At 40.8% G+C, this 11,543-nt stretch overlaps 1 protein-coding gene across 2 annotated transcripts in view; it reads right to left on the minus strand.

The window, feature by feature from the left end:
• PARG (poly(ADP-ribose) glycohydrolase) overlaps nt 1-11,506 on the minus strand; it is a 120,179-nt gene extending 108,673 nt beyond the window's left edge. The window contains exons 1-4 of one of the 2 annotated variants that reach the window (XM_060191551.1): nt 11,267-11,506; nt 4,709-4,775; nt 2,406-3,389; nt 756-939 (exon numbers count right to left, since the gene is read on the minus strand). In XM_060191551.1, the coding sequence (XP_060047534.1) occupies nt 756-939; nt 2,406-3,389; nt 4,709-4,775; nt 11,267-11,318 (1,287 nt within the window). In that variant the 5' untranslated portion in view covers nt 11,319-11,506. Of the gene's footprint in view, nt 1-755; nt 940-2,405; nt 3,390-4,708; nt 4,776-10,986 lie in introns of both variants that reach the window. The other variant, XM_007526490.3, reaches the window with a different exon arrangement.
• Nucleotides 11,507-11,543: the final 37 nt, after the last annotated feature.

An 11,543-nucleotide genomic window follows, 5' to 3' on the forward strand; every position in this document is an offset into this window, starting at 1 on the left:
GGCAAAACAAACAAAAACTAAGCAAATTGAGGTGTTTAAAATATATCCAATTTATATATTTAATTCAGCGATATTTAATACATTTTAGAAAATTTCTTTTTGCCACCTGAGTTCTCATCAGGATTGGGCTCCTACAATGATAATTCCACTGCTTCCATCAGCCTTTTTTTTTTTTCTTTTATGATACAAGCAGACAGAAATAAGAGGGTGAGAGGAAGACAGACATCTGCAGTTTGCTCTACTATTCACAAGGTTTTCTCCCTTACAGATGCATGATCATTATGCTGCTTCCCCAGTCCTATGTTATGCATTTTAGCCCCAATATATTTTAATGAAGTTGCTTTTAGACAGGTGTCTGAAATAGTGTGAGATGGTGATGGAAATATCCAGAAGATTATAAAGTTCAGAAAAAAAAGGAGGCAAAACTGGAAAGTAAGGATACTGAATTATGTACAACTTAGATTTTTTAAAGGAATGTAGTGACTGTTTAGTAGGTATTATCAACTGAGCACTAAAAAGAAAGAAAGAAAAAGAATCCAGTGAGTTTACTTAAAAATGTCTAAAACTAAATTTCCTCATCTACTAGTAGCGGTTTATCTTCTGGATCTAAGTAAGCTACTATTATGTTTCTCCATCTATAGACTTCAGAAAAATAAGAGAAGTTGTTCCTATGCCTTCATCTACTTTCTACATTCAGTATCACAATAAATTAAGAATCAAGAATCATTTCCTCATAGGTAAGATGTAATACCAACCCGAATAGTCACTGTATGACTGGCAGATGGTCTCAAGAGAGGCAGTCGATTTCCACACCTAGGCATTCTTCTCATTTCCTCAATAGGAGTTCCAAGCCATTTCTTATCTGGAGAGAGGTGAGGTGGAATGTATTTAGGGATCTTCCTTTCTGTTCTTTGATGTTTGATTTCACACTGCTCTTTTCTAAAGTCAAAACAAATGAATTCAGTCACAAGTCACTTACTGTTTAAATTTCCTTAAATACACAAACAAAACTTATCCAAGAATATTCAAAATATACCACATTTGCCCTTCTATGTGGTGTTTAGAACCAAAATATAAAGATTTTTATTATAAAAAAATAAGCCTTCCCAAAAAGCTAACTCTATCAAAGCAAGGACTGCAAAAGCTGAATAAGGGCAGGAGACTGGCATACTTTAACAAAGACTCTTTAGTCATTATCAGGCCACCCCTATCAGCTGGGGCCCTACTCGGGGAGTCCTGAGATTCCCAAACAGACATGATGGGCGTATACCTCGAATAAATCTCTCTCTTCATTGTTACCGGTCATCTCTATCAGGAACAATACAATAGGCCTCTTTGTGGGCCCCCATTACCCTCAACTTCGATCAACAATGGTAGAGAATGTTCCATCCTCCAAAGGGAGGCTGGACAACATACTCTATGCTGTACTTGAGGAAGACGGGTCCTGATAATTGCGCAGCTTGGAACATTCCTACTCAAGACCACAGAATGTGAGCTCAGATTTACAGGGATGCAGAGGTCACATAGACTCTTAAGCTGAATATGGGCCCCAGATTATATCAATTTGATGGGGTTTATAGTAAATAATATTTATACACCTTTCCCATATTTGGGAGCTACTCTCTCCCCTGATCCAGCTTTCTGGTCCTTTTTCCAGCCATGACAGCATCTCCCCAGACAATAACTTAGATCCACTTGATTATCAGATTTCAGGATCAGGGGGAAAAAACAAACAAATAAACAAACAAAAAAACTAGTATAGCCACAGGCCCTTTGGAATATAACTAAAATATGCCTACTAGCTATCTACAAAACGGAAACACCGCCCCCCCCCCCCCAACTCTTCATCTGCAGTATTCCAGCCTTTAGGTTCATGATTGGTCAACAACTTATTTGGCTTTATATGTTAACTCTCTTTTTAGCCACCAGGTTCCAGATGCTACCATGATGCCAACCAGACTTCCCTGGACAGATGACCCGACCAATGTGTCCTGGAGCTCCGATTCCCCAGAACCCCACCCTACTAGGGAAAGAGAAAGGCAGGTTGGGAGTATGGATCGATCTGTCAACACCCATGTTCAGTGGGGAAGCAATCACAGAAGCCAGACCTTCTACCTTCTGCATTCCACAACAACCTTGGGTCCATACTACCAGAGGGTTAAAGAATAGGAAAGCTATCAAGGGAGGGGATGGGATACGGAGGTCTGGTGGTGGGAACTGTGTGGAGTGGCACCTCTCTTATCCTATGGTTTTGTCAGTGTTTCCTTTTTATAAATAAAATTAAAGGAAGGAAGGAAGGAAGGAAGGAAGGAAAGAAGGGAGGGAGGGAGGGAGGGAAAGAAAGAAAGAAAGAAAGAAAGAAAGAAAGAAAGAAAGAAAGAGAAAAGAAAAGATAGATAGATTACCTTTTGTCCTCTGCTTTGGGCATTCTCATGAAATGATCTGTGATTTTAGAATCTTTTTTCCCATGTTGCTTGGAATTTCTGCTTTCTACATTCAAACTGGAAGTACTTCCAGGTAGTTTGGTGTTTAAATCATTCATGCCAGTGTGACTACCTTCTCCTTCAAACTGGAAATGTAGTCGAATTTCACCTCCCTTAGCAGAAGATCGTTTCTTCAATTCAGTGTCAGTTTCCCTTGCTTGGGACCTTGGTTTATTTGCTGTTTGGGAGGAACTGTTAGCCTCCTGTTCATCAAAACCTGGACTAATCTCTTCATCTGCGTCTGAGTCCTGACAACTGTTTTTTGAATTATCTACATCCATTGGCGACTCAGGTTCACTTTCTTTCTCAAATGGAGGAGAAATTCCCAGGTTACTTTCTTGTAAACTCAGTTTGTTAGCATTTTTTAGTTCAGCGCCAACATCCTGAGAGTCAATGTCTGACAAGGGACTTTCTGGTACGACATCTATCTCTTCTTGCTGAGGATCTGCACAGTCTTTCATAGGATGGCAAGGCTTGCTGTACTTCTGGTGATTTTTAGTTTCTCTGGGCTGTTCATCTTCTGTAGTCTGCTTTGTATTTGAAAGCTTTATGGATGTCAAGAATTGTTGATTATCTCTACTTTCTTCACAGTCGCTGTCACTGTGATCATTGTTATGTGGTGACTGATCAACATTAGCATTACTGAATAGCTCTGGTACCAGAGTTACTGCTGGAAGTTCACTTTCCAAAAGCTGTTCTGTACGCTTACCTTCATTTTGCCACTTACACATAGCTGCAGTCTGATGCTGATTCAAATACTGTGTATTTTTATCAGCTGATGATTTATCAAGACTGAGCTGACAAACATTTCCTAATTTTTCCATGTTATGCTGATAAAAGTTATCTTTTTGTATAGAATTCGTCATGGATTCTACTCTTGTATTATTGTTTTCTTTACTGTGCAAACTACAAGAGAATAGAAAGAATTAATGATATAGTATAACTTGATATCAAAGTAATCATTTATTCAACCACATCTCCACAATGCCACAGCAATAACTAAGCTATTTGTGGTCACCTAAACATATGGGATGGACTTCCATGACTCCATGTCTTTATACATATACCTGTAATTTCATTTCCTCAATCATGTGATTGGCAAAATCCTCCCCCTTTTTTAAAATCTTAATCTTCATTTATCTGTATAGACTCTTCTGCAAAGTTAAAGCTAATTTTTCTTTCTTCCTCAAAGAAAGTATACCACCCTGTTCTTTAAGCCACATTTATCACAATGTCTAATAATTGTATCTTATACTTATCATCAGACACTATTTACATATCTCCCCCCCCCCCCCGTTTCTTTCCCCCTTGAGTATGGCGGGGCTAGGCTCAAACTAAAGCCATGCCTATGGCAAAAATCCTGAGGGAGTTTTCCTGCTGGCCTCCATTACTATGATTTAATTAAAATGTCTATTGTGTTTTTGTAACAATGCCTTGAGTTGAATGTCTTTTTTTTCTTTATGGGAAAGGGGGTTATTGATTTACACTCAACAGTAAAATACAGTAGTTTGTACATGTGTAACATTTCTCAGTTTTCCACATAACAATTCAACCCCCTCTAAGTCCTCCTTGGCCATCATGTTCCAGGACCTGAACCTTCGCCCCCCATCCCAGAGTCTTTTACTTTGGTGCAATACACCAAACCCAGTCCAAGTTCTGCTTTGTGTTTACTTACTTTCCAGCTTCTTTTTATTATTATTAGTGATTTAATAATGGCCTACAAGATTGTGGGACAAGAGGGGTACAATTCATACAATCCCTACCACCAGAGTTCCATATCCCCTCCGCTCCATTGCAAGGCTCCCTATTTTTTAACCCTCTGTGAGTATGGACCAACAACCTCTATGGGGCGCAGAAGGTCGGAGGTCTGGCTTCTGTAACTGTATCTGTTTTATTAAAGAAAATATTGTTTAGTATGAAAGAGACAATAAGAGTGGTGGTGGGGGCTCATACATGCAAATCCAGTACTTTAATACACTGAACTATCTCCCTACCCTCGCATTTTAAGTATCTTAAAAGACAGAGACTATTCTTCTTTTCATGTCTGTATCTTAGTGTTATCTGACAGTCCTTTGCACACAGGAAAGTTAAAAAAAAATTACTATATTTAAGTTGAAAGGACAAAATGTAAAGATAATGGAAAAACAAGTAGAAAAAAACAAAACATGGCAAGATAAAACATCCATACATGTTATTAATTTCTTTAAGTAGGCACATTTTTGTACCTTTCTGATTCTGCTGTCTTAATTCCTTTAGTGTCCATCCAACTGGTAATGGTCTTTTGTTTGAAGGCTGTTAAAAAAAAAAATCCAGAATATTAATGCATATGCATATATATGTATATGTGTATATATACATACACACATGTATATCTTCTAAAGAAAAATATCTATAGTAGTATGTTTACATATATGTAGCTTCTGTAAGTTAAACAATAATCAGTTACTCCTTCAACATTTAAATTACATGAGCTAAAACAAGCATATAAATTTATCAGCCACAGAGTAGAAAGCAACCAGTCCCTAAAATACTATTGCCTAGTAATAGATACGAGTATAAACTCTGGAATCTGAATATCTGGTTAAAATTTTTGGCTCTGTCAGTAGAACCCTAAGTAAATTTGTGAAAGGTCCTTTCTTAGGCTATTGATATAAACATGCAAATTAGTAGTTCTACTCCTGAAGATACTGCCAGGATTAAGTCAAGTAATAACCCCTAATATATATAAAAGAATGAATCATGCATAGGAAGCATATTATTTCTCAAACACATGTTTCAATGATAAAGAGGACACATTAAACAGGCCGCCTATATTTCCTACTCTGTGTATATGGTGAAGTTCATACTATGGATTGTAGTCAGGGGAAAAAAAAACATACATATATATATATATGTGTGTATATATATATATATATATATATATATATATATATATCCATACACCACTTGATTCTGAGATGTTTTCTATAGTCCTATCTTCTCTGCTTCATTATAGTAAACATAGCAAATACTGAGAATCTTCAAATTACAAACCAACAAGTAAAAAACAATAGTTTTTTTCAGTCAGTGTAAAACTTGAAACATCTTTTTCCCTCCATCTTTACATAAATGTAAAGATTAAATAGTATATAAAGGTTAGCACTCTATAAAGTTTACAAAAACCAAAACCTGTATACATCATCAATTCATAAAAAACCATGATGAATACTCTAGTACTGTTAAGGGGGTGCAGAGGGGAGGGGGGTGTTTTCTTGCAGCTAGGGCACAAAAGCTTCAGGTAGAGTTCCTGAATCTTGAGATGCTAGAGAAGAATTGAGGAACCTCTTTTCCTGCTTATAGAACATTTCTGTCTTTCTGAGGGCCCCAATGGAAAGTGCTTGCCAATACTTCTGGCTACTCGTGAGGTAAGCATGAAATGCTGTCTCCCATTTTCCTAGTGTTTCACCTCTTTTGAACCTGTCATTCCTTACCTACAAAATGAGTTAATGATATCTACTTCCGATGGGTTATTTATAAGAAAATCAATGAGAAAATATTAAATGGCCAGCATCACAAAACAGAAACTTAACAATGTACTTTCTCTTGAAACTGTTACCCAATGCCCCCCCCCCCCCAGGTCAGTTTCTCTGATTTATTTCTCCTTACATATAATGTATTATTTTCCAAACCATTTTATTTGGGAGGAAATAATGGTTCAAAGAGCAGTTGTTGAGACCTGAATACAATTTCTTTCCTCCCTGTGTAGGTATCTGCACACCACTCCCACCACCAATCCAAGTTACTCTCACCACCTTGCCCTAAGTAACCAAAACCCTCTCTCCCCACAGGGCCCTTAGTCCAGAATCTTTGTTCAACTTGTGCAATAATTTTATCAGTAACAGCCAAGCTATTTTAAGAAGCAAATCATCCACTTCCACAAAGTTTCTTTCCTCCACCAGCAACACTATAAGGTATGGGAAGAAGGCTGTAAAATAAAAAAGTGGAAAACTGGAGAATTTTGAGATAAAGAAAGTGGTGTGAATGCTTCTGACAATACTAACATAGGGAGAATAATAAGGGGGGTGGGGTAGATAGTATAATGGTTATAAGAGACTCTCATGCCTGAAGCTCTGAAGTCCCAGGTTCAGTCCCCTACATAACCATAAACGGGAGTGATCAGTGCTCTGGTTAAAAAAAAAAAAAAAGAGGAAGAGGAAAGGGAATAATAAGAGGATGAGCCAGCTCTACAATCTTTCAGCAATGTACCACTGACTTACACATACTTATATTTACTAGAATATAAAGGAAAATGCTAGGTAGTTATGAGCAGAAAAGGGGAAGCTCTTACACAGTAGTACAACTGGGTAAAGCATCAGAACGAGTATAGCAAGCTAAGTTTTGCCAATTTATAGATCTGCAACTTTCAAGCACCATAAGAAATATGTCAAGAAAATAACAGAATATTTGAAGATACTGAATGAATAAATAAGGAAATAAACATTTTCCTATTTTACCAGCTTCTCTTAGGAGAATCATGTACAGAATTCTAAATATTAAATTACAAAAAGGGAGAAATTTGTAAGACTTGATGTTATTTGTTACTCATTGGTGAAAAGCACTCTTATAATCTTGCAAAAATCATTATTAAAGTATTAATTTAAGAAATTGTCACAGGGGAGTCGGGTGGTAGCGCAGCGGGTTAAGTACAGGTGGTGCAAAGCGCAAGGACCAGCGTAAGGATCCGGTTCGAGCCCCCAGCTCCCCACCTGCAGAGGAGTCGCTTCACAAGCGGTGAAACAGGTCTGCAGGTGTCTTTCTTTCTCTCCCCCTCTCTGTCTTCCCCTCCTCTCTCCATTTCTCTCTGTCCTATACAACAATGACATCGATAATAACTACAACAATAAAAAAAAAAAAACAAGGGCAACAAAAGGGAATAAATAATAAATATTAAAAAAATAAAGCTTAAAAAAATTGTCACAGAAGTTAGAAAAGAGTAGTTGGATATCAACTGTTTCCAAGCCCCTCCACTATGCTTTACCAAGTGAAAATCTACATGTGAAATCTATTATGTGAAATGTTCTATCTATAATCTATAAAATAATACTAACATAAAAAGTGTAAGTATATCGTTTAATAGACAACTGTATTTGTTTCCTGCAGCTGATTGCCCTCCACTACAGTTAACTTTCTTTAGGATTTTATAAATTATGGAAGATAACATTTCTGTTGCTGTTGCCAGGGCTTCTTTGTTCCAGGCTGATTTTTTTTTAATATGCAGACATCCATCATAGGGAGATAAGAAACTGCACCTGGGAGTCGGGCAGTAGTGCAGTGGTTTTAGTAAACACCTCATCACAGACCCCTGCAAGCGTCAACCCGGCATTGACCTAGCACGTTATGATTGGGCCCTCCTCAATTGCTATCGAACAGGCCATGGCCGGTGCACCGCTATGTTCCACCGCTGGGGAGCCAGAGACGACCCGAACTGCCCCTGCGGCTACAGACAGACTATGACCCACATAGTCAACGACTGCCACCTCTCCAGATTCAAAGGAGGTCTTGAAACTTTACATCAGGCTCAACCTGACGCTGTTAACTGGCTACGGAAGGGCAAACGCTAGAAGAAGAAGTGCATGTGGCGTGAAGCGCAAGGACAGGTGTAAGGATCCTGTTTTGAGCCCCTGGCTCCCCCCCCCTGCAGAGGAGTCGCTTCACAGGTGATGTATGTGTCTATCTTTCTCTCTCCCTGTTTCTGCCTCCTCTCTCCATTTCTCTCTGTCCTAACAATGACCACATCAGTAACAACAACAATAACTACAACAATAACAAATGAGGGCAACAAAAGGGAAAATAAATTAATAATAATAAAAAAAGAAACTGCACCTATATTTCAACAACTGTACTATAAACCATTAACCCTACAATAAAAAAAAAGTTAGAGACGGGGAAATATATTATAGGATAGAAGCTTCTTCCAACACAGTGAGGTTCAGCTCAATTTTACTCTATACTTTTGGGAGGAGAGAGAAAGGAAGAGACTAGAATGCTACTCCCTCATCCATATGGAGTTTCTGATCAAAATATTTTTTAGGGGTAGGTAGCATAACGGTTATGCAAGATTTTCTGCCTAAAGTACCAAAGATCCCAGGTTCAGTCTCCAGCACCACCATAAGGCAGAGCTGAGCTGCTCTAGTAAAAACAAAACATATAAAATGGGGGGAGGGGCAGGCAAATATGCACCTGGTTAAATGCTCTCACATCACAGTGCACAAGGACCTAGGGTCAAGGACCTGGTCCCCACCTGCAGGAGGAGGGGTGGAGCAGAGCTGCCGGGGTCTCTCTGTCTTTCTCCCTCTCTAACTCTCTGCTCCCCTCTCAATTTCTCTGTCTCTACCCAGTAATAAATAAATAAAATGTAAACAAACAAACAAAAAACCCTGGTAAAATAGCTCACTTGGACAGAGCACATTTGTATGACCCCAGGTAAGCCTTGTTGTCTCTACCACACTGAAAGAATCTTTGGTACTGTGGCCTCTTTAATTCTCTCCCTCTGCCTCTGTTTTCATCTAGATGATGATGATAATAATAATAAAGACAATAAAAGAATGAATCAAGGGGACCAAGTGGCAGTGTATCTGGTTAAGCATTCACATTACTGTGTGCAAGGACTCAAGTTCAAGCCCCTGGTCCCTGCCTGCAGGGGGAAAGCTTCACAAGTGGTGAAGCAGGGCTGCATGTATCTGTCTCTGTCCCCTGCCCCTCTCAGTTTATCACGGTCTCTATCCAATAACAAAGAGAAAGAAAAAGAAAGAAGGCAAAAAAAAAAAAAAAAAGAATCATGCATAGCAAGCATATTACTTCTCAAACATGTTTCAGTGATAAACGGGACGTTAACCAGGCTACCTGTATTTTCTACTCTGTGTATCTGGTGAAGTTTATACTGTGGATTGTTGTCGGAAAAGTCTAGATGCCATTGCTTACAGCATCTTGCTTAAAATATTAACAGAATGGCAGTCTCCTTTGTAAAAGTAAGGTAGTGGCCCTTCATTAGTCACAAAAGAAAAGTCTGAAATCTTTGAAATGGCACTTTAGCTTGTCCATTTCTCAGCTTCATCTGGCATGCCTATCATTCTATGCACTGGACCTGCCAGCTTCTGTACATGCCGACTGCCTTCCAGTGCCTTTAAGATCTGAGTGTGTACAACATTCACCAGCTGAATGACCCCTGCACAGTCTCTTCTGCTGTTGACCAATGCTTCCTTTTTTGAAAAACTCTCCTGGCACAAAACTTAAGTCTACTTCTCCCATCTGTCTAGCTACTTTTCTCCCGTTTACTCTATGTTCCTCAAATATCTCTGGTAGGTCCAGCTTTATTTTCTCAGCAAGTTTTTTTTTTTTTTTTTTTTCCTCCACGGTTATTGCTGGGCTCAGTGCCTGCACCATGAATCTAATCCACCGCTCCTGGAGGCCATTTTTCCCCCTTTTGTTGCCCTTGTTGTTGTAGCCTCGTTATGGTTATTATTGTCATTGTTGATGTTGTTCGTTGTTGGCTAGGACAGAGAGAAATGGAGAGAGGAGGGGAAGACAGAGAGGGGGAGAGAAAGATAGACACCTGCAGAGCTGCTTCATTGCCTATGAAGTGACCCCCTGCAGGTTATCTAATCTATTTCCATATCACCAACTACTATGTTTCAGCCAAGAACTCACAATCTCTCTCTCTCTCTCCAGCACAGGTAAATGTCTTAGGAGTTATAAACCTATGTATTTCACTCTCTCCTGAATCCTTGCACTTCTCTTTGCTACTGCCCTTAACCAAGTATAAGCCACCATTACCTCTTAGCTAGACTAACTCCAAGGCTAAATCCTAAAGTAGTCCCGGACTTTAACGCTGGACTGTTACTATATTCTTTATTTTTCCACATTTGGGCAAGAGAGATGTTTCAGATGGAAAACAAAACAAAACAAAACTCCATGTACCCACCTGCTAGGGGAAAGCTTTGCAAGTGGTGAAGCAGTGTTGCAGCTGTCTCTCTTTCTCTCTTCTTACCCTCTAGATTTAACTGTCTCTATCCAATAAATAAATAATTTCAAGAGCTATGCAACCTATATATATATCCTGCTAAAACTAACAGCTCTGCATCCACCGTACCCAGAATCTGAACTGAGGGGTCCTTGTGACTTTCTCTGCAGCCTTCCCGCTATATCAAAATTACACCCTCCTTCATGACCAGGGCGATTTCTCCAACAGGAAAGCAACTAAGTGGAATATCCCGTCGTTTTCCAAGCTGTGACTGCTCATCGGGGTTTCTCACATCCCCAGCCACAAATGGGACAATGAGGCCCCTTCTTCCCACACTAGTGACTTGGTGGTGGTGGTGGTGAGTGGGTGTCAGTGATCCCGACATGTGACAAGACCAGAAAGGGGTGACCGGAGTCCCCGGGTTTTAGGCAAAAGACGGAGGAGGAGAAGGAGGCGGAGGTTCGGGCAGAGGAGAAGCAGAAAGATCTTTATTTCACCACGTACCAAGAAGGACGGAGCTGCCTCTGTGCCGTCCCGCCCGCCCCGGGGTGCAGCCTGATGAGGACCGTGGGACCCTGAACTGCCCAGGGACGTCCTTGGGGTCGAGGACGCGCCTCTGCCTGCCGGGGAAGCTCCGAGGGTCAGAAGCGGCAGGCGGAGACGTCGCAGCGGTGCCCCAGCGGGGTCGCTTGGTGCAGGGTTCACAGCCGGGGCCCGCACTCATGCTGGGACCCGCCGCGCACGGTCCCCGGGCCGGCCCGGGCGGAGAGCCTCATTCACTAACCCTGCGACGGACGGACGGACGGCGCCTCCTTCTCGGCGCCTCGCGGCACCATCCCCTCTGTGCCGCTGCCCGCTTCTCAAGTTGCTCCGCCGCCGGCCGGCCTCCGTACCCAAACAGGTCCTGGTCAGCCGCCTGCCTTTCCTTCTACACGGGGAAAACTCCCCCAGAAACACAAACCCAACACCACCACTAAATAGCCTCGGGTGGCGCCGCTGAGATTTCTGGCTTCCTTCACTTTCCCACCACCGGAAGGCTGCCGTCAAGCACTTCCGGCTTC

Source organism: Erinaceus europaeus, chromosome 1, assembly GCF_950295315.1.
Source record: "Erinaceus europaeus chromosome 1, mEriEur2.1, whole genome shotgun sequence".
NCBI classification, from domain to species: Eukaryota; Metazoa; Chordata; class Mammalia; order Eulipotyphla; family Erinaceidae; genus Erinaceus; species Erinaceus europaeus.